The sequence below is a fragment of the Ischnura elegans genome, chromosome 2, assembly GCF_921293095.1.
Source record: "Ischnura elegans chromosome 2, ioIscEleg1.1, whole genome shotgun sequence".
NCBI classification, from domain to species: domain Eukaryota; kingdom Metazoa; phylum Arthropoda; class Insecta; order Odonata; family Coenagrionidae; genus Ischnura; species Ischnura elegans.
Genome location: NC_060247.1, coordinates 105,625,383 through 105,649,141, shown reverse-complemented (window position 1 = coordinate 105,649,141; position 23,759 = coordinate 105,625,383). Strand labels below are relative to the sequence as shown.

At 37.2% G+C, this 23,759-nt stretch overlaps 2 protein-coding genes across 3 annotated transcripts; one reads left to right on the top strand and one right to left on the bottom strand.

The window, feature by feature from the left end:
• Window positions 1–335: 335 nt before the first annotated feature.
• LOC124154314 (NAD-dependent protein deacetylase sirtuin-3, mitochondrial-like) lies at window positions 336–15,595 on the bottom strand. Its single transcript, XM_046527969.1, has 5 exons — window positions 14,379–15,595; window positions 4,743–4,978; window positions 1,998–2,140; window positions 1,465–1,581; window positions 336–1,224 (listed from the first exon to the last, which is right to left on the bottom strand). The coding sequence occupies exons 1-5, from the start codon at window positions 14,579–14,581 to the stop codon at window positions 1,018–1,020; spliced, it is 906 nt and encodes a 301-aa protein (XP_046383925.1). The 5' UTR covers window positions 14,582–15,595; the 3' UTR covers window positions 336–1,017.
• A 204-nt stretch (window positions 15,596–15,799) lies between these two features.
• Window positions 15,800–17,084, top strand: LOC124154312 (zinc finger protein 706-like). Of its 2 annotated transcripts, XM_046527968.1 has the most exons (4): window positions 15,814–15,908; window positions 16,031–16,115; window positions 16,221–16,377; window positions 16,471–17,084. In XM_046527968.1, exons 3-4 carry the CDS (start codon window positions 16,234–16,236, stop codon window positions 16,558–16,560), a joined length of 234 nt encoding a protein of 77 aa, XP_046383924.1. In that variant the 5' UTR covers window positions 15,814–15,908; window positions 16,031–16,115; window positions 16,221–16,233; the 3' UTR covers window positions 16,561–17,084. The 2 variants fall into 2 exon arrangements, with proteins under 2 accessions (XP_046383923.1, XP_046383924.1); XM_046527967.1 differs by lacking the exon at window positions 16,031–16,115 and having other exon boundaries at window positions 15,800–15,908.
• Window positions 17,085–23,759: the final 6,675 nt, after the last annotated feature.

The following is a 23,759-nucleotide window of genomic DNA, read 5'->3' as shown; positions in this document are numbered from 1 at the left end:
GCAAGTTCTGTTGAACAACAAATTTCTCAATGGCAGTATATCCCCTACAATGCTCTTCCTCAAGCGGAGCAAGGGTCTCTACACATGTGAGTGGAGCCACACTACCATTAAATTTAGTTTCTTTTAAATTGTGGGTTGCATAATTCCAGGCAGTTAACTACGTAGTACTTTCTATAGATAATATTTTGAAAACCAAGGCCAACTGGATGCTTGAGCAAGAACACATTACTTAAAACTCCATTTTCACCACACTAAAGTCTGAATACAATTTGGTGGTCACACTGGGTATCTTCCCTTATGAGAGTAAGAACATTGAAGGAAAAAAAAACAAATCCTCAAAAATGACCATAAAAATTTAATAATTCCTCATTCTGATGTGTCACAAAGTTTTGGTAGTCAGAATTTTCAAGATTTTACAGAACTTCATATATGTACTTTGTTTGCTACAGTTCGTCAACCAAAGCTGATACAGTAAGGCCTACTCATATGTTTCATGAAAATTATTTTCATGTCTAATAACCCTCCTTTCTTTATCACAGACAGTTTCCTCCAAACTTAAAATATGGTAGGCTGTAAGTGCATGCTTACATTAACAAAGAAAAATAATTTCATGCACTGGTAGTCCTTCAGTAGTCACCAGACAATCATAAAAACTACTTCATGTAGGTACTTGTTCTTGGAAAAAATCAGTATTCAGCTCACAGTCCATTAGCGCAAAAATACATCCACTCATCCAATCAAAGAATGATATCAACTTCTAATATTGGCAAGAAGTTAGTTTCCAGTGGCATTACCAATAAAGTGAGATTGTAAAGATCTTTGCATGGTCCCCATTTTTTATAATACCATACACGAATACAAAAATATGAAATATTGACTTCATAGATATTCATGATAAATTGAAATTAGCTATCATATCTATGTTTCACATTGATCTATTCCTCAAGCTTCAAAGGAACTCCTAAAACCAATAATAGCACCTATTTGAAAAATACTATGAATCTTTATCAAATTGCATCAAGAATTTTCATTCTCCTTTTGCAATTTGATTAAATCATCTTCCCAACCTATTTCCTTTGCTAGGTCACTAACATTCTGAATAATATCACCGACTAACACATGGTCAAGATCTCTCAAACCAAGAGACCCAACCACTTCTCTGTTGATTAGGATCCTAGGAGTCTTGTATGGAACAGCATCACAAATTGATGCAAAGGGTTGCACCTTAAAAGTATAAAAATAGAGAAATTAATCACACAAGTTGAGAATTCATTTCATGATCAATCAAAATGTATACCCAGGGGCAGTTAAGCAAGGTCAGCAATAACCAAAGCACATAATTATATTTTAGGCTCACTGAAACTACCTTCGTTTCATTCACCTGCAAAATAAGGAAGCCCTACTTCATAGGACCCTCAGCGATGCCGAACTACCCCTGTCCTCACTTATCTAATTTCACCTTACCTCAAGAGAAGTTCCCAAAACAATGAGAAGATCAGCAGCAATGATGTCCAAATTGTACAGCCAAAATTTTCCTGGCAGCTGCTCTCCAAAAAACACTATGTCTGGCTTCACGTAACCCTGGAAAAAAAATTCAGCAATCAATTGCAGCAAAAAGGTATCAAGGATCAATTGATGTTCACACAAAAAAAAACCTAAATAAATATATACACCTCATACGAGATAATTAGCTTAAGTAAATCAAACATGATTCTGAGAGAATTTAGCACTTGGGCTATTATGGGCGAAAGTAAAACTTTGACTGCAAACAAATCACACACATTGACCTGGATTAAAAACCACATTTGACAGTATTTCTCTCAGTTTACCGATGAAACATATGATGAGAGAGCTTCCAATACTATTAGTACTAATCACAAAATTCCTTCCCACAATGCATCATGGTTAAAGGAATTAGAGAGACAAAAAAGAGAAGATAGTTAGGTCCCATTGGGATGAGGTGAATCACACACTGTTTCTAGCCAGCTAGCACAAACCTTGCAAACGCATTCATACACATTTCCAGATAATATAGTTTTCTTCACAGCTTCTGGGTCATGTTTATCTCCACAAACAATACAAGATGCAGTGCTAAATGAGCCATGAGCTTCAATAAGTTTATCCCCAGGTATTCCACTCACTGAAAAGAAAATATTTACACCATGAAGGCTTCCTTACTATTATCTTCTTCTATATCATGTATGCTTTGTATGAGAACCCAGATGAAGATCTGTGCTCAAAAATCATATAATGACGACATTTTTGTGACAATGAGATTACCTCATATGCATGTACTACTCATGTCAAGGCAGATATTATCATTTTTGCCAAATAGTTGCCACACATACTTCCACACAGTAACTAAACTAGGAAAATGCTTTGAGGGGCTTGGGGAGGGGGGAGAACCCCCAGGCAACTATTATTATTGGGGGTCCAGGGAAAATTTTTGAAAAATGACATGCCTGGAAATACATTTTACATCATTTTAGAACTTAAAATTTTTAAATAGCACATGCAGTCATTATACCTCAAAACTATGAAAATAGTTTTAAATAATTCTTTTATTTCTCAGAGACTTTAAGGGGGCGGGGGTCTGTCCTCCTCATCCCCTCCTCCCATAGTTCTTCCACTGCTTCCACCGATAAATTTAGGGGGCAGGAGAGGTTTTGTGACTGAGGAATTCTAATAATTCGACCATAATGCCTCATATAATATGACCACATTAGTTTTTCAGCCATTTGTACATTAAAAATAATGTAGATAACAGAAGCAAAGCATGACATTCAAGTTAGTCAAAAATAATCATCACCTTCATGCAGGGTGCCCACTTCCAGAGTTCTTTTCTCATGAAATTTAACTTGCATGGATAAAGCAACTCCTAAAAAATCGTGAGGTCAATGATGGGGGCCCTGAAAGACTGCAGAGCCAAAGGCATCAGACAGTTGCAGGAAGCCCTACTGTCCGTAAAAAAAAGCAAGACACCCGAGTTTGAGCTCTATCGTCTAAACAAAGCAGTTAAATTCAATTCAACAAAAAGTACACGACAGATAATTTATTCCCACGTTGGACCATCTGCTTCAAAAAGATTTTCACCACATAGTATATCAATTAAAATTTACTAAACTTTGTAAAATACCCCATAGTACTGCAATTGAAATTTACTAACAAAAAAAAAGTACCCATTTTTTGCCCGTAAAATCAAGTTCTCCAACTTTGAGCGCTTGGTATTCCCGCAGTTTTCGTTTCAATAACTTGGAATTTTGATATTAGAAAGCCAGATCTGTTAATAACAGTTTACAGAAAACAAATTGTTTACACCACTGAAATTTATGGATGTATTGTTAACAACACAAACCTTTGTTAACTTCGAAACGAATGGGTCAATTGAAAATTGATCGGTACTCATGTTAGCTGTGCAATGAATTGAAGACTGGTACTTATAACCAGGGACGCAGCTAGGAATTAAGGCTGGGGGGGTTTAGGTGCAAGTAATACCGGGGTGTGTGGGGGTATGGAATACCCACAGGATAAGCGGTACGTGCGAGATTAATGAATTGTGGAGTTTTAAGATAAATGGTACAAAATGGTGAGTTTAACGGCTTTCTGAGGAAAATTTTATTAATCCTTACACTATTCTACTAGAAATATCAATCCAAACAAGTAAAATGGATTAAACTTAAAAATTTCTCTGAGCTTTGGGAGGGTTTTATCCCCCAAAACTCGCTGCGCCACTGCTCATAATATTTACATTAAATATCGCTAATAAAGTCAATATCATTTAATATTTATCTAGATGTTTCTATATGCAAGATAGTGACAGAAGCATGGGATGAGTTGGAAGCTGGAGTCGAAGTGGGAGAAATGATGTTAAAATCAGTGAGGCTAGCAGATGATCAGGTGTTTATAAGTGAGGGGTCTGCTGGCTCTAGTGGATGCTTTAGACTAAGGCTGTGAGGAGTATGGCATGAGAATCACAAGGAGAGCAAAGTTATACTGTTCAGTCAAGCATCATGAGCTGGGAATGTGAGACTCAAGATAAAAAGTAGGTGGGGAAAAACTTGAGCCCATAGAACAAATCAAATATTTGAGCAGTACATTAGAGGAAAACAGATAGGTGCAGCAAGGACATCAGGAAGAGATTCGAGTCAGCAAAGGAGCTGTTCAAGAACAGAAAGTAGCTTATGAGAGGACTGTTCTGTAAGAGGTTACAGAAAAGCTTAGAGAAGAGCTGATCTGGAGAGTCACACTTTACGGTGTGGAAACGTGGATAATAATAGCAGATGCTGTGCCAAAGAAACCTCAAATATAGACATCTCCTTTCAACAAATAGCTTTAATTGGACATCATGCCATTTAGTCTACCTAGTCGTCGACACAATGGTCACCCAAACTGGTTCACTCGCAAACACTCGGCAAGACAGTTATTAGTCTCCAACGCTTTTGAAGACTGAAATAGGCTTATGATCAGGGAAGCTTCTCATTAAGGCTATGCTAGAACTAGAGAGATAGCATAAAATGGACGACCTACTTCAGTAGGAAACTAGAGAAGCCTTAGCCAACCAGGTCCATCTACCTTTATCCTACACTCACTTTCTCATCCTAGCATAGCCATGTATATTGTATCATTGAAAAAACATCATATTCTTCCCTCACATTGTCTTGAGAGAAGATAGAGAGAAAATCTAGTGCAAAAATTTGAATTGAGTACTAAATTAGTGTTTCTAAAATGAGTAATGTTCTAACATCTTTCAAGACCGTCAATATTCTGTGTATACATCCGAAGTAGCTTTCCTTTTTCATGCAGCAATCTCACAAAATAATGGCCTAAATTAGGCCGATATTTCACCCCTGGGTATAACTCTTGTGCCAGCGTAATGAAAGGCATTGGATTATCCATGAAATATTGGACATCAAAAATTGCCTCTGGGTAAGGTAAGTTATACTTCTGCAGGTTATGGTACAATCCAGTTTTAGGAGACCTGTGAGGAGAAAAATATATATTCACATAAAAAGGAAAATTAAAACACTTAAAGAGTGACTTAAAGATGTCACAGCAAGCAAATTCTACCTCTAGTAAAGTAGGCAGGTAATTGAACAATCAAACACCAGATAACACTGTCTGCAAAAAAATAGTTCAAAAAATGCCCCGCTACAATTTAGGGTGTTTCTGGCTAACTTTGGGTCGCTGAATCCGAAAATGACCTCCGTTTTTTTTTATCACCCTCCATTTTCATGCAACCCCTAAATTGGGGAAAATAACCCCTTATATAAACTTATCGCTTTTCAAAGTGACTTTTACTAATGTTATCTGCTTCTGATTGAAAAAAACTGACGTTTTAATGCAATTAGGGTCAAGAGAGAGACAAACTTCACTGGGGTTGAAAAGATTTAGGGGGTGAAAATTGAAAAAAAAAACTTTAAAATAAGCATTTTTCTTCGTTTTTTATGACATATGGTAGCTAATGGTAAAGTTTTTAAGGGATGAATACACTGTTCACCCCCCTATTTTGTAAGGGATCAATATAATATAAAATATAAGAGGGAAAGGGGGGTGTAGGAGTGGTATAGGAGGGGGTTTAGGAGGTGGTATAAAGAGCTGCCACAAAAATCTGGAATATGGGTTTCCTTTAAAACAGTGGCATATCCAACAGGAACCGAAGGTAAATCATGGCCGTTGATCAGTAAAACAACCATTAAACTTGTCTTCGATTAGTCCACGAATAGCCCCCATTGGTCTGGATCATTCTTAATCGCTAATTCTCTCATCAGTCCTTCAATATCAGTGCAGAAAATCAGATCATCATTTTCATCACCCGTTGAAAAAAATTGAGTGAGGGTTGACTGTCTGCCTCTGTAGTACGAAACATTCACACTATCGGCCAAAAGATTCCACTGCTGCAAATGCAAGCCAAGAAGTTGTGCTTTACCCTTTGGTAAGTCTAAATCTTGTATTAGATCACTTAGGTCCTCGTGTTATGGGATGACGTGCCTTTTTTGACTAGTCTAGGGTTCTTCTACATCAGGGCTGTAATATTCATCTCGATGGCTAGGACTTGCTTCCACTTCCGGTGTAGTTTCGTTCACTAAGACATCAGAATCATCGAGGGTGCTACTAGCTTGAGCTTTAGGGATAGGAATAGCATCAGTATGCTTCACCGGGCGAATTGCTGACGGTAAATTCAGATAAATCATTTCAGGATTGTTTTTTTTAATCCATAGTGTCGGTTTCACAAAAATAGCAATTCGTTAAATGGCAAGTGGGTTCACCTCAAACCATTGGCGCTCCAAAATTTAGGGAACAATTTCCCCAGTTTAGCCATTCACTAAGACTTAAATGACAACCACTGCAACAGAATTTAGGGGCCCACGATTTGTCTAGGTCACCAATTTTACACCCGAAATAATTACAAAATAGTGAACAGTGTATTCATCCCTTAAAAACTTTACCATTAGCTACCATACGTCATAAAAAACGAAGAAAAATGGTTATTTTAATGTTTTTTAAAGTTTTTTTTTCTTTTCAATTTTCACCCCCTAAATCTTTTCAACCCCAGTGAAGTTTGTCACTCTCTTGACCCTAATTGCATTAAAACTTCAGTTTTTTTCAATCAGAAGCAGATAACATTAGTAAAAGTCACTTGAAAAGCGATAAGTTTATATAAGGGGTTGTTTTCCCGAATTTAGGGGTTGCGTAAAAATGGAGGGTGATAGAAAAAAACGGAGGTCATTTTCGGATTCAGCGACCCAAAATTAGCCAGAAACATCCTAAATTGTAGCAGGGCATTTTATGAACTATTTTTTTGGCAGAACAGTGTAATCAGAGAATCATCACTTCGCTTGAGTGTAACAATGGAGAGATCCAAAACCAACTAAGGAGACACCCACAGTTAGGAGTCACAATATATCAATCATCAGAATGCAAGCAAGGATATTCTTCACTGGTTCCTTGATTGCAACATTATAGAACTTGCATGAAATTTTATACATCCATGGCGCAGAAGTTAATTTCTTTTCTAAGACATAACAACTCTACCACAGAGATTTCAACCAGAGACAAATTTGAAAGATTCCCACTTGCAAAATTCAAAATTGCCATTGTGCTGCACACCCGCTAAAGCAAACATTTTTGTTGTAACTACTATGTGGGCAAAAATAACTTGGAACCATGACTCTTGTTATAACTGTAGCCAACACCAGGAACAGAGTGAATCTTAAAATCGTGGGTCATCTGGATCCCACTTCCCGAATCAGTACCTACCCGATAACTCACAGCCCAATTCCTAGATTACTATTTATAAATAGATTACATCATCTATTTGCCTTAAGTCTTATCTATTTAAAAGATAGAATTATTGAGTACCCAGATCCATATCCTTAACACTTTCGTTGCAATGAACATACCCGGCACGTTCGCAGAACAGGCTGCTGTGAGTGTACCTTTTCATCCTCCCTGTTGTGCACTCAGCACTTTTGCCGCATGCGATGGGTAGGTTTCCGGATAATAAGCAGCAGCAAAGGGGTTAAGTAAGGGATTTCGCTTGTTCTTTCAACTTCTTGTTCATACTTACATTCAGCACAGGAAGAAGGCTACTCTCATGAACTACGTTTTAAGGCAAGTGGCTAATTATATGTAAATGACTCAGATAGCACAAAGAAATAGAGTTATCAGTTTCTTATGGTTTTCTAACAGAAAAAATTGATAAGCAGCTTATCGTAAGCTAAGGGGCTTATATAAGGCAATGGTAAGATTTAGGGAAGAATAGGTAAGGAATGCCATCAAATATCCTCGGACAACGTAAGTCTCTTCTGTTGGAGTGCCAAAGGCAGCTGAACAGCATACTACAAATGCTATGCTGCTCATCCCGACATGAATTTAAAGCTTACCGGTGAAATTCAGTGAGTCTTTATAAGAGCTTAACAACTGATAACAGATTTTCCCGTGAAGAGAAAAAAATTAACAACTGGAAGCGACGGGCTGGTGAAGATACAAAGCATATAATACAAGTACTTTATCCTTGCGGCAGAAAGAAAAAAAAATTAACTACAGGGAGAACCGACCGTATGACCTATGCATCCGCATCTCTACACGCTAACTACTACGCCACGGCAACTTATGACTGTGAGAGGCATGTAGTTACCAGTTTAAAATCCAGTTATATAGAAAAACTTGGCTGGCAGGTATATGAAAAACTGAAATTATTCAAGGTCCACACAATACATATAACACTTATGAATTTTAATTTATAGTCTGATAACCCGATGAATACAATATACATTAGAGATTCCTTCCAACATTTTCATATTATTCTACGTCGCTATTCTTGTGAAATTATGTGTTTTTCCAACGACCGTCGTTTCGCCATCAGTTCATAAGTGTAAATGATTTTCAAATTATGGCCGTATGATGTTATTTCTACTCATATTATAGAAGTGCCAAGAATGGAAAAATTATTCTCCCAAACACGGAATAGATGATGGAAAGAGTCTCCATCATGGTAAGCGGAAGCAGAGATCAATTCTGCTGTTCTCTGACAGCCAAGGCCGTGGTTTATCGTCCAAAATCGCAGAAACCAAGGTCAGTAAGGTATACGATACATGTGGTGTTGTGCTGCCGAACGCTAGGATCAACGAGGTCACGAAATCCTGCGTTAAAAATGGTATACTACGCTAAAATCCATTCTTATATTTCTTACGGCATTCTGTTTTGGGGAAAGGTCCCAACCACTCTGCCTCGATCCTTTACAATAAAATTCCCGAAGAAATAAAAAATAGCAAATCACTTTCCGAATTTGAAAAGAGACTAAAAATCCTCCTAGCTGAAAAATGCTACTACAGTATTAATGAATATCTGCAGGATGCATTATAAGGAAATTTTCTAGATGGCAACTTGAATGCCTATATTTTTCCATACTTTCTGTTAGTATTTTATAACCCTCTCAGCTCTGTTTCTAATGTTTGTACATATCATAGTGGAATGATTATCTTGAGAATTCCCAAGAACCTGGCAATTTTCAATCATGCATTCATGTATGTATGTTTTTATGTAATTATTAGTAAATCTCATATTGACTTTAGCCTTGCAGATGTCTATACTGCCAATTATGAAATAAATTTATTATTGTTATTCTTATACATATATCCCTTAATGAATACTCTAAAACGATGGAAAAAACAACATCTACGGAAGTGCTGAAAGTTTGGCATCCATTTTGTCATTACTCTGGATGTTTGTTGGCCTGGCCGTAAAAAACCCATAGCAAGCTTACTTGGTAAGCGCCTTCCTTATTTCTTCCTTTCACCATATCTCAATGACTTATATGTGCTGGCTGGGGATGGTGTATTCAATTATCCAATTGTCTCAGGTCAAACACGTGTGTTAATGAACCTTCATAAGGAATAAACATCTTGGCCAGCAGCGAGGTAGTAATAATATTCATTAGATATTAAAAATATAGAATTTGCAACATTTGCTAGAATATCAACGAAATACTGAAGATTGAATTGAACGTTACAATATAATGTATAGTGAATGTGATAATTATTAAGTTCAAAATATCAACTCCATAGTTAATTTTTAAAATTTGTTTAAAGAACAAACAGCACAGATATCAGTTTTGAATTTTGACATATTAACACGTCCATAACCCCTACAAGCAATTTGTTGAGGAGATTTTTTTAAAATGATATTACCTTTACATACAACTATTACTATCATTTAAACCTGTTTCTGTTTTTGGTCAGGCAACAGGAAGAGGCATCAAGGGAATCCCTAATCCAAGTGAAATGAAAATATATAGGTATTCCCTCTTGTCTCTTTTAGGGGTAACTGCCACGGGATTAGAAAGAAAGGTGGACCATCGGTTTCAATCAACATCATACCCTTAAATCTGAAGTGTAGCAACTGTAACTATTGCTAAATTGCATGGGTTCCATGCTGAAAAATGGAGGTCTATATAATGGGATCATATTTTAAGAATAATGTTTATAAAACCACGTGAAAATTGGCCAAATTAAATTGAAGGAATTGAAATGAATAGAAAAACAGCAGCAACTCTAGCTTATGGAAAAAATTCTCAGTATTCCTTTAATTCATATATATTTATACATATTATAATCGTTCAAATAGTTAAAGCTGTATTTTGATTATTGGATTTTTATAATAAAAACTATCACACAGCATCAAAGGATAGAACCAGAGAGAACAATATCCATCCAAAAAAATTTGTACCATATCCATAACTAAAACTCAAGCCCTTCTGAGTCGCTAACCAACTCTGAATCCACCACAGCACCTCATCTTCTTTGCCTCTACTATAGCTATTTTTGATATGCAAGTAGTAACTTACGTTACTAATTTGCAATACCACATGAGTTTTTACCAATTGTCTGTTTCAATTTATTGAGCAATATTCATTTACAAGAGACCAGGTGAGCCCAACACACTCAAGCTTTTGGCCAAATCCCCAGCATGCATGTAATGTCTGGTTCTTTCCCTGCAAACAATAGCAGTGAAGATTTCTCGGTTTCTGCACTGGGTACTTCCTTGTTTCTACTCTCCTTATTTCTCCTTCCAATGTTTCGACAAGCAAATCGCCCATTGTCTTCAGGGATCATTTGATTTGAAATTTGCTTTGGGGGAGGGGTGCTTTGGTTGACTACACTAGTAATTTTATTGCATGGGTATGAAAACCATAAATTTCATTAAACTAGCTTTTATATCCATTTTCTTGATACTTAGATTTAGTTATTTTGGGCTTTCACCATCATGGATATTATGAACTCTTAGCAACCACCTGGAGACCAGAAAATCTTTCTAATCATGCACCAATTTTTTTTCTTTGCCACAAAGATAATGCCTATGTTACCCTCCTTGTTTCTGATTCTCCACTCCTCAGTTCCATGCACTAAATCTTTCCATGTGTTAACCAATTTTGTCCTATTGCGATGGAGATTGAATAATGGATTTTTTTAAATGTGATTTGATGGCAGAAATTTGAGGTGTACCCATAAAAAAAAATTGAGAGTCGGAGAATGGTTGCCCGTGGTCTAGTCGTCTCTTCAGGGAATTTATTGCAGAAGCAGTGGCACCGACTCCATGGAGCCTGAGGGGGCCCGAGTCCCCCCAAAAATTCGTTACAGATGTGAGGAAAAAATGTGTAAGGCTTGTCAATTTTCCCCGGAGTGTACAGATATCGAGATTCGAGTGATCAGGGTTCTAATGTTGATCATTATGACTCTTCTAAAATCCTTAAAAACTTAAAATTCACTACTTACAAAATTTACCAGGGCAAAGTCCCCGGGTTGGCCCCCCCAATATTTTTTGTAAGTCGGCACCCTTATGCAGAAGGCCACCTCAGTAGAATCCCTGGCTAAGTGCCTGCCCCCCAATAAACTGTTGCTCATGCCTTCCCAAAAAAAAAAGTGTACCACACATAAAAGTGTCCTAAAAAAACTCATTTTCCATTATCAGCATTTTCAGGTACAGATAAGCAATTGCACAGTAATATCTTTGCTGAAAATGCTCATTTATTATAGAGAAAGCACCCAGTGTGATGGAAGGATTGCCATTAGGTAAGGATAAAAAAATCATTTGAACCAATAAATGCAATATTATGGCAACTTATGTTTTGACATGTTGTTATTGTTTTGAGTTCTTGGTTTATTTACATTTAATTAATATTTATTTATGTTTCTCTATTAATGCTTTCTTTTCTGGACCACTTTTCACTTTCAATGGTGCCCCCTCCTATTACTCTGATAATTTTATTAAATGCCATCTTTTGTTACTTTTATTATTATACATCCCAAAAACTGATTTACACGACACCCTGCCAAACATTTCAATGATACTTTCTGCTCCATGGAACCCCTCTCAGAGCATCCCCTACATTAAGTAAAAAAATATCTCCATGGATACAAATGTAGTCTCAAGTTCAGAGAGAGGAGAGAGCAAGTAAATTGGTGGGTTGGAATGAATGGAGATTGGAGGTGGAATTAGGTGCTCCCCAAAGGCTAGTTAAATAGTATCCCTGGTCAAAATTAAGCACCACAGCACTCACATAACTCTTAAGGCCTGGTTACATGATACATTAACACGAATGGATTAATGTCTAAGTGTATGAACGCTTGAATGAACACGGCCTTTAGTTCTGAGAAAGATTTCCCCTTTTAGCATGATACAGTTGAGGACCTCAAATCCTGAAACCCGGAAAACCAGAAATCCAGAATGGCTCACGGCTTACTTTGCTACATAAGCATCTACGTAGAGGTGTCATAGGTGACCACATGTACACCCTTCACTATGGAAAAATACGAGTGATGAAACAAGTCATCAGCTTCACTTTCCTTGATTATATGACTTACAGAAATGGAGAATTCACCTGTCCTACTTTAAATCAAAGAGGAGTTATTAAAAATGGGAAATATCTTTGGGAAGGCCCTCAACACCAGAAATCCAGAAAAACCTGTAATCCAGAAACCCTTTGGTCTCAAGCTTTTCGGATTTGAGGTCCTCAACTGTTCATAATATGTAATCAGTTGGTATTTTTGCAAAAAAATTCTTTCTTTACAATTATCCGTATCATACCATCAAACCGTATCATCCACCAAAATCCGTATCATACCATCAGAGAAATGCCACTCCTGGTTCAACCTAACCTAACCTCAAGTTAGTTATTTGAGTAAGTTTTATTTTATTCACTTTTCCTCTCCCTCTAATGTTTTTAAGTAGTGAACTACATACTCTTTACAAATAAATACTTGGAAAATCACAGTGTGTTCAAATGAAATTCATTGAACCTTGCACCTTTTAGAGCTAGGAGTTAATAGATACCAATGACTACAGCTGATAGTTTCTGTAAATATTTGACACATAATGCAAGGTTATTCCTTTAAAGGAAAAATCCTTTCTGGAAACGGAATGCTACAACCAGCATTCCGAGGTTAATAGGTAATAGGAATTGAAGAAACAGTGTTTGATTTTTGTAAATGAGCTCATTGCTTACGAAAAAGGGAAAGCTCTGAAGACCATGAATATTTTCTAAATCCAACAATTCCCAGGGAATTAGCGAGATCCCATAGCTAAAATATTGGACTGAATGTAATTAGCACTATCAAACACAGCTAATGCATGTAGCACATTATATTGATGGTTCAAAAGTGAGTCACTGTCACTAAAACACAAACACTGAGTGCCAGGAAAGTAGGTAGTGACCAATTTATATCTACATGTATCCAATTTATATCTACATATATCCATGCAGGTTTTATCTGGAATATACAGGTTTTTACTTATTTTATAGTTTAAAAATTTTTTGGAGTACCCACGGCAAAGAAGAGATGTATGTAGTTTGGAGAGGTACTTCTGAAGATTGTTGGGGTTATTGCAAATCCTGTGTCCCATGTTCAAGGGCCTACCCAGGATCAAAACTAGAGGGGGGCAAGCCGTGGTCGTTCAAGCTTATTTATTTATCTCAATTAACCCCGAAAACAGCACAGTGAGGCCTTTACATTGGGAGTTTTAGCAATCAACAACACACGATCACATACATTAACATGTCCTGGAAGGGGCAACCTATCTGGGCGGGACTCAAACCCACAACCTTTGGAATGGTAGGCGAGGAGTTATCCTCGCCACCACCATGTTGTAACACAGAAAAGGTATGAAATCAAAATTTCAAGAAAATTATATCCGCTTTCTATAAGTTTTTAAAAACTATTTGCTCGGAAAAAATATTTTTATTTGAATTACATGTTTAATACTACTATCACTTTTCTAGAATTTAAAGAAAATTTGTTCAAAAATTTCGTTTTGGACTAAATTTCATGTTGCTTCAAGGGGGGGGGGGGCAGCTGCCACCTGCTGGGTACGCCCATGCCCATGTCCACAGATGGAGAGAGAATAAGGGTTGGAACACTTGATTTGTGGTGGATGGCAGCGATTGTAGAGGAGGTATTGCTGCTTGTTAGTAGCGTTGATGTGAACCGTGTCTTGAATTTGTTATTGCTGGAGAGGGATGTCCAAATCCAAGCAAGTGATACTAGTGTTGGAGATGGAAGAATTCTCATTTGATTCAGAGGTCGGGACGTCTCCCGATACGATTGCACTACATAACCTGAAAGAGTTCACTAAAATACATCCACAAGTAATCCTTCATAGCCCTTACAGCTTCCTTCTAGTTCTCCCCTACTCGATCAATGAATAATCAATAGGAAATGGCTAATGATTGACCGAAAATTGAGTCACCAACAACTAGTAATGTTGTGTATTTGAGTTACAATAATCGACCACATAAAAAAACAGTATGGGTAAATGATGGTAAGTATAAACAAGCGTAGTGGTCATTTCAACTAGGTATAGTTTGTAACGAAGGAACTAACCTGAAATCCGGAATGCCACTAGGGGTGCTTAGCCCAGCTCCTGCCATTACCACTATATTCTCACATTTATCGCGAATAATTGCAGATATATTTTCCGAGGAACCTGATGAAGTACTGAGCCCACGGTAAAAAGATTTCGCTCCAAGGTTAATAACACTTGCATTCCTCCAGAATGCCGAAGAGAACACGACTTTCAATAACATGTTAGATACGGCTTGTTTGTAACGAAAACTGAATTTCTCAGCTAGACTTATTTTTGTAGCGTTTGTGTTCAAGGACGAAATGAAATACGGAAATAATGCCTAGGGAGAAAAGGACAGATGAAAAACTACTGTGGTGCGCAAGATGGAAAATCAAGGACCGCCCATGTGAATATTGTGGAATAATCCTCACGCAACTGTTTATTCACCCGTCTTAGTTCTCTTCTAATTGTCCAGGGCTTAGTCGTACTTCCGACGACCGAATGAACGGACTGCTCGTAACTTAACGGAATGACCTAAAACCGTGAGCGAACGAGCAATTATCCTTTACGTTATCTACCTAAGAAAAACCCAATGCGGAAAAATTATTGAAGTTTCCAGTCTCACATTACGGAATGATCAGACGTTTAACCAAGCTTTCAAATACCTTAACTTATATCGTTATCATTTAGTAACTGCTACACTTTCATATCCGTCGCAGCTGTAGTTACACGGTTACGCTACTTAGAAATGATCTCTATGGAGTTTAATATTAGATAGTTGATCCGAAAAGATTAGGTTGCTCAAAAAACTTCGTCCACGCCCGTATCCGTATTCACAATGATTTAATATGAATGCCGAAGTGGACCCACTATGTAGACACACGAAAATTGTCGGACACGTCAAATCATCATCATGCACACGTGCAACGGATCATGTACACGTGCAAAGCCCTTGATCTTTCTTCTTCATACTCAAAACAACACAAATGAGGACAAATTATTACCACTACACTTTTATCGAAATAAAATGTTAAGGCGGAATAATTACTCAGGCGCAAATTAAAATTCTAGCCCGAATACAAGCAATCACTTTCACCTCCATTTCAACGCATAGCTAGGTAGAAACATATTTAATAATAAAAAAACCTGTTATACCGACAAAACCCAACGTGCTATATTGACGATGTTAAATAATTCTTATAGAAAGTGGTCTTCGATTTGTTTTGCCGCACCGCCGCACGATTCGTCGCGCGCAGCTATTTTCAGCCAAAATTTTACCACAAGGTGGCGCTAAATTCGGGTAAGTATTTTTTAAAAAAGTTATTAATCGTAAAAAATAATAAATGAAACCCAAAATCGTTTTTCGAGGTTGAAAAATAATTTTTAATAAAATTAGTTCAATTACAGCTTTTTATTTCCACATAGTATCACTACTGAAAATTTGCCTTGAATTTCTCATTACGCTTATTGCTGAAACGTCACATCCGATGAATATCCAAGCAGCGGAGGGCTGATTGTGGAGGTTGTGGAATTCCTTCCTGGTGTTTGTCCTCATTCCGACGGAATAGGTATGGCTTTGCCATATTTGAAACTATTTTCCTGTGAAAGGAAACCAATTATACTCTTCAGCGAGATAATTGGCGCAATACTGTGAAGATTACTTGAAAATACTATTAATTGTATATTTCAGCTGCAGCATACGCTTTCGAAATCATATCGTTCATAACACCAGGATCGTTTCTAAGATAAATTCTCTTTTTTCTAATTGTTATTTAGTGCGTTTATAAAACTGTTAAATGTTGTTTTTAGTACATTTATGGAGCAAAAGTTGCACCATAGTCAGCAGTAATTGGTTATTTTATGCATGTATTTGTACATAGGCTGCATTGAATAATGGCGAGGGGCCAGCAGAAATTGCAGTCCCAGGCGAAGGCGGCAGAAAAGGCAGCTAAGCTTAAAAAACAGCAAGGACATAATGCAAATTCCCAGAAGAAGGCTGCCCAAAAAGCGTTGGTCCACGTGTGCTCCGTTTGTAAGGTAATTATTTATTAAATTACCCCGCCAAGTGGTAATTTTTATTTTCCTCTACATATTATCATCTTGAGTTAATGTGTATTACTTTATTTACAGGCCCAGATGCCAGATCCCAAGACTTATAAACAACATTTCGAAAATAAACATCCCAAAAATCCAATGCCAGACGACTTAAAGGATGTTTGAGATTAGACTTTCGATCAAGGACTAACCTAACCCTTGCCACCCCTCTACCTCGTTCCTTTTACCCTTCCTCGAACTGCCAGTTGGATTTGATGCCATATGTGGACGATGTTTCACCTTATCCTATTAAGCCCGAAGTGCTTGACTTGGCTGGACAAATATAAAAGTGTATTCATTAAGTGATGGCAGTGTGACTTCAGATTTCTTCATTCAAGAATGAGCGTTCTGGGTGTTGCTTTTGAATTTGTGAATTGGCAGGTAAAATCGTGATTTGTTTTGTCGTTGGCGGCTTTTGGTAAATATTTTATTTTTTAATTCCTTCTCGCTGTTAGCCGCATGTTTGTGATTTTATGTTCTGTAATTGAAGTGTGCATTTTGTTATATGGAGTACTGGCACATTCTTTCACGAGATCTTTTTGACATATGTTTTGAAGATCTTTCGGAGCCGGGAGGTTTGTCATTTCCATTGTAGTGTTGTTATTGGTGAAATGTGTATTTTTTTGGTATCAATGAAATCTGGAAATTAACTTCTAGTAATAATGTTATTAACTTAGAGAAGTAACTTAACATCCCGCATCTTTCCAGTGTTTGCTTTCTTTTGCACAATTTTTTACAATGATGACATGCACAAAATTTGCAAGGCTCGTTTTCTGTTAAGCGATTTACTCGTGGAAATGCTCCTCATTGACCTATCGCAAATGTTCTGTTGTGAGTTAGCTCTTAAATTTTGTAGATAAGTAATCAAATATATTTTTCAATATTTCCAGAAGAAAGAAAAGGCGTTTTTATGTTTAATTCATCCTCCATTATTAAATCAAATGTGATTAATGATTGTTTTGCAGAAATTCACCACCCACAATTTTAAGGAATGTTGGTGATGTGAACCACCACTACAGGAAGTCATTTTACCGTATTTTGGGGTGTCAAATTTCATTTAGAACAATCTTCTGACTTGAAGGGAATCTATAAGCTTACCTCAGCTCTCGGACAAAGGATTAATAGCTTGCCTTGAAAATACCAGAGGTATGCCTTCTAAGTACATAATGCTTTCCAGTGGCATGCCACACAAAGGGTAGTAACAAGCTCATTATTACCCGGGTACTTCACCGCATAAGGCTGCCACTTGCAGTGCATTAAACACTAAATTAGAAGTATTTATTGAGTTTTGTGATGTAAAAAATCTACATTTTTAGACTATGAGTTCAGAATCCTATTTATGTGATGGATATGTTTTCATTTAAAAATTTTGTTACATACTTTCATTCCAATGTATATTTGACCCTAGTATATAAAGTTTCATGGTCTCCTCAAAAGAAACCTCAGGCGAACCCCTAATTTTGGTGGAGTTCGAACCATTTATCCATGTCACACAACTTAGGTAGTGTGTGCTGTCTTAACACTTAAACTCTTCAGTTATGTCTTCAAAATATTTTTTCAAAAGTAGTATCGCCCAGCCTTCCCAGCACTCAATGTGCTTCTACACGTCATGGCACATATTCACTGTCCCAGACTTACCAGCAGCTGGTTTTTGCTCATTATGGGTTGTTTTTCCACCTATCCCATAATGCTGTCCTTGTTTTCTGTTGCATTGTGTGGGAAGGGGCCTTGTTTTGAGAATAGCCTGCGTTTAGTGGATTGACATAACTAGCTGATCGAATGCCAGTTGTATGGTTGTTATGGACTATGCCCTGTCATGCCAGCTTTAGCTAAAAATTAATGAGACCATCATTATGGCCACTGGAATGGTGTTGAGTGTCTTCATTATCATTGTCCTGATTCAAAACTTTTATCATTTCCATATGTTACTTTGATTCCTATTTAATTACATCTTGCGTAATTCGTAGCAGTGTTTTCTGAATCACTGGTCAGCAACGTAAGTACTGTGCCTCTTTGAAAATTGTTACCTTATTATTTCTGAAAATATTCGCAAAAGAAGTGGTTTAACTATAAAGAAAAATGTGTTTAACCATGAATAAGTTTAAAACAAAACTTAAGTGCAACATATTGCAGAGGTGAGGCCTCCATAAATAGATAAATGTTTTATCTCCTAAGTGCCTGCATTTCTGTAAAGTTGAGTTTGCATCAACCACTTCATAAATATGGAACATATAATCATAGGCGGATCTAGGGGGAGGGCACGGGGGCATGTGCCCCCCCCCCCAGACCCCAAAAAATATGTAATATTTGTAATACGGTCGTATTATCATTGTGTTTGTTTTGTATTACGAGGTATCCGTGTGCCACCCCAGAACAAAATCTTGGAATCGGCATTGCTTGTGCCCCCCCCAGAAAGAAATCCTGGATCCGCCCCTGCATATAATAATGTTTCATTTGTCCGGAGATCAAGTTGTTACAAGGTGACAATTCAGGTTAAACAAATACAGTGAATCTAGGACACAAGTCAAACGTTCAAAAATTTGTCAATCAAGAAATCATTTTTTATTTCAGATTTCTTAACAGATTATTCTTAAATGAAGTACACTTTTTTGAGCCTTAAGCTCAGCTGCCAGTTTATTGTGGAGTGGAAAGCCCATACAATTTGGACTAGCACCTGCATTCCGGGTGTGTTAGATGTAGGGCATGCAGCTGATCACTCTGGTACATTAATGGCGAATATCACAATTCTTAGCATACTGACAATGAGATAAATTTCTTTTTTTTTACTAGAACATGAATATAGTTGTATATATGCATGGTCCTGGTAATCTATTCAATATTTTGAACAGGAGAGTGCATGGAGGGTCATGTTTACAAAAAGTCATGAGCCCGATGGCTCTTTTATGAATCTTGAAAATGACCAAGGCTTTAGTGATTAAACCCCAGAAAAATATTCCATAAACTATGTGAGAATAAAATCCACCGTAGTGAAGTCCTTGGAGAACTTAGGCAGAAACAGTGGGTCTGATGGATCTAATTAAATAGCAAGCCAAGCTTAACTTAAGAGCTGAATTATTTGTGTGTTAATCCAAACATTTTAAAATTTATATTTAGACACAGAAATTTGGTATTTTGTGCCTGTGGGATTTCCCATCAATTTCAATTGAAAGCACATGCTGAATTTTTATTTACCAAATAATTGGGTCGGGATTTCCTATATTTAAATCAAGATAATTATGATGAAACTACTGTTCTACTAAAGGGACTGGAAACATCTTCATTAAGAGTATTTAAGGCCTCTTATTCAATAAACATCACTGTCCTTGCCGCAGCATCCAAGCTCTGGAAGTGGCCATCATAAGGGTGGAAAAGAATCTGTTACCTTTGGTTGGGCAGATGAGGACTTCACTTTTGCTCCCAGAAAGGGAATGAAGACTTTGCATGTAAAAGGACTAGCAGTGCAAGTTTTGGTATACATGTTTGTGTTTAATTATAATTGATACTCAGAATCCATTGATTTTTTACTTTATTGTCTGGATATCTCTAGTAACGTCAGTCTAAGAGGTTAATCATTTAGTGTGCACTCTTTGTGATGAGTAAATCATCCTTTTAGTCATTAAAGTTTGGTTAATTCAGTTAAATTATAAAGTTCTGTGTCCAAGGCATGACGTTGGAAATACTATCGATATCTATCCTGCAATGTGTTAACTTATACTATTGGCCTATGAGCCTCCATAATTACCTCCTATTTCAGCAAAGGGGTGTGTGTGTAGGATTGTCCTATATGTATACATAGTGACTGGTTTTTACTGGGTGGCTAACCCTTTTCTGGGACAACAAGAGTGGATTTTCTTTGTGCCAGGCTTGATACTTGTGCATTTCCTTCAGCAAGTAGATGCAGGTATGCGCTTTTGGCAATACTCCATGTATTTCTCTTGGTATTCCATCTTTCCCATCAGGAAGACCTACTACTGATTGAGTCTGGGCTTGCTCGGAGTGTACTGTTCCACACTTGTTTAAGACCTGCCCCATCACCCACAAAAATATTTGGAATCCGCTCTAGCATTGCAGAAGCTTCATAGGTAGATGAATGGATTGAGTTTCTATATAATAAGCAGATCCAATTATAAGTTTTGGGGAGGGAGGGAGAACTCAGCATGAATTCCATTCAGTAGTTTGAGTAAAATGTGTTCTTGGCCAAAAAATTAGGATTGTTAATGACTGGCCTTGGAAATAGAATTATAAGTACCCATTTGTTTGTGTATACATACATCAAAGACATCTTGTCATTTCTTAAATGTGCAACTACTTTCTAGGACCATCCGGTTATCAGATATCTAGAATTATCCTATTGGGTATTATTTGAATTATGTTACAATTGACAGAATCATCATGAAGAAATGGCCCTTGGTAAGTTATCATGTGTGAAGCCCGTAGTAGGTACCTTTTCTAAGATTGGGGTCCTGGTGAGATTAGTAGTCCCTAGTAGTAATTTCGTAATCCTTGTTGCAAAATTGCAATAAGAAGGGTTATCCTCAAGTAAGAAGTAGATCTCTCTATCTCCTTTCAATGAAATTTGATATTTAATAACTATTGTCATTGGCAGATTTAGCCCTTCCCCCCCCCCCCCCAGATGCCTAAAAAATGTGCAAGATTTTTTAATGCCGTTAACATAGTGTTTTATTAAGTGTATTACAGAGCCTCAGTCATTTAATTTAATAATACCAGATGATGGCTCAGTGAGCTGAAACGCGTTGTACGAATTAAAAATTCTTGTGGGAAAGTGCTACGACCTTTCATTTACTTAAATATGTCTAACTTCCACCAATTGAAGCCTGAATCTGTTGAACTAATTTAATAAATTTATTTTTAAAATAAAGGGAATGTTTTCTATAGTAATTGTATTTTGTTTATAATCTAAAATATGAGAAAACCTGCAGACCCTTGTGCCCCCCCTCCCCCAGAAAAAAATCCTTGAGCCACCACCAACTATTGTTATACACTTACTACAATGGTAAGTCAAGTAAGGGATGTAGAAGAGTAGAGATGGCCATATTTAAAGAGAATAACTTCTACTAGTGTAATCCAACTGAACACCACTAAATGATTTTTCTTTGCTCATGGCAATTTCAAAGGCTGTGAAGTAAGCCTCGGGCATTGGAATCACTCGGAACTTGAGATTCGAATTATCAGGAGGGTTAAAAAATGCCTCCCGGCAAAATTTTCTCCAGAATGATACCAACAATTAATGGAAGATTCAATCCACATATTCATGTACAATTTGTACTTTTCACACAAGCAGCATATTATGCTTGGGATGAAAAGACGTGCAGACATCTTGAATTGTTGAAAACACCCAAACAAGAATAAGGATTATCATCAAAGCCTATTACATGTATTGGCTGTGACATGCATCCCACAAGCAATATATTAGATAGAAATTCATCTATAATGTAGTATGAAGAAATTTACTTCCACACTGAGGCAAGAACCATGAAGAGGACTCATCTCCAAGAGCTGATATTCCCTCGCTGTACAGTTTACACAGGAATCGACAATGAAATACGAACATGCTTAGAGATATGGCTCATTGACTACATATGCTTGTGTACAGGTAAAAGAGTAAGATTTTATTAGGGATCGGGTTGGTGAGGTGGCTAGCGTTTTGGCTCCCCACCCGGCAGGCTCGGGTTCAAATCCCAGAAGTGGCAGAGAATTTTTCAGAGGCAGCCCGATCCCTGCTTGAATGTTCTGTGGAGGACATTGCAAGCATAACACTCAGTCTGTCAGATTGGACATTAAGCCGTGGTCCCCCTGGTGCCTTTCATTAATGGCAGGCTAATGCCGACACAGAGTTTCTCTCCACCCTTCCTTCATACCATAAGTGACCTCAGCTGTCAGTCGCCACCTCCAAATACAATACAAGATTTTATTATAAATGAAAGTGAAAAAACTTAGTGAATGTCTACAGTATTTATTCAAGTACGACGCGTTTCAGCGCCATCATTAGGTACAAATGCATGGTTCACGTCAAGAAGTCTTACATATGTACAAGCAGAAAGGAGGGGGTATGGTTATGAGTTGGTGGGGTTGGGGGTAAAGGATGGGAGAATGGAGTGGGGAGGCAGTTGGGATCCGTAAGGAATTGGGGCTCGGTCGAAGATTTTATTCCAGAGGAGAGGAAAATGTCAACTGATCAATACCAAGGTAACATGATGAAGAAGCTTCTGTATTCATTGGATACATAAACCTGGAGTGACCAGATATCCTAGGGTGAAAAAGTACAGCACCTTATTTAACGGAGATTTTAAGGGAGAATAAGGAAACTTGTAAAATTTCATAATTAAGAACAATATAAATCTATCAGCATTATGGTTTCATATATTTTTTCTGTGGATATAATTTCTTCACAATTTTTACAACCCCTTTTATAAATTTTTACTGAGGCAATGTTTACTTTCTCTCAGCAGAGATGAAATTGGAGAAAATACCATTTCTGGTGTGCTGAAGAAATGTACAGAAATTTTAAGAAGTTCTGAATGGCTAGTAACAGTTACTATTTGTATATATAAACATAATTTAAAAAAAAGGACTCAAATTCTTTAAAAATCCACTCTGACACCGGACAAACACCTAAAAAGAGCACGTGACCAGATTAACCCCGACGTCTGGTCACCCTTCATAGACCCTATAGTGCTGTTTTTATTACAAAAAGTCAAAGAGGGACAATTCCATGTTACAAATAGACACCTTGCCTACACTTACTACATATAAAACAAAATTAACTACAGAGTTATAAAACTGCATTGCTGTGTGCACAGTGAAGTATCAATGTCATTCCAGATCCACGCCACACTTACCTGAGAAAATATACTCACCTATGGAAGTCTTGCATACCAATGGCTGACCAAAGGAATACATACCATCAACTGAAGGAAGCTAGATGAAAGACACCTCAAATATTAAAGGTGTCTCCGACTGGAGTCAATCTTTTAAACTTTAAAAAGGGTAAGGGTTGCCAATCTCAAATCGATTTTTTGAGTTAATTACAAGTTGCCCTTTAAAACGTAAGCTCCCTCACAGCAAACAACTCAGATTGTAATATCCAAAACAAGCAGTTCACATGCAGTGGACTACTTCAAATGCTACCAAAAAGCACCCAAGCAAGAATAAATTTCAGATTATAGCATTTTCTAAGCTCACACTAACATCAGACCATTGGAATGTTAGGTTCTTCACAGCTATGAATACACTAACATCCCTGCTTATTATTAGTCACATTTCAAATATAAGTACTTTGCAGACCATAAGATTTTAGAACAGAC

Bases quoted from the DNA above. Each gene is read 5' to 3' on its own strand.
- LOC124154314 (XM_046527969.1), bottom strand. From the start codon at position 14,581: ATGTTATTGAAAGTCGTGTTCTCTTCGGCATTCTGGAGGAATGCAAGT. The intron at 4,979-14,378 runs GTTAGTTCCTTC...TTCTCCTCACAG, and splicing joins AGTGGCATTCCGGATTTCAG to GTCTCCTAAAACTGGATTGT. The intron at 1,582-1,997 runs GTTTGTGCTAGC...TTTTTTTTCCAG, and splicing joins TGTATGAATGCGTTTGCAAG to GGTTACGTGAAGCCAGACAT.
- LOC124154312 (XM_046527967.1), top strand. From the start codon at position 16,234: ATGGCGAGGGGCCAGCAGAAATTGCAGTCCCAGGCGAAGGCGGCAGAA. The intron at 16,378-16,470 runs GTAATTATTTAT...CTTTATTTACAG, and splicing joins ACGTGTGCTCCGTTTGTAAG to GCCCAGATGCCAGATCCCAA.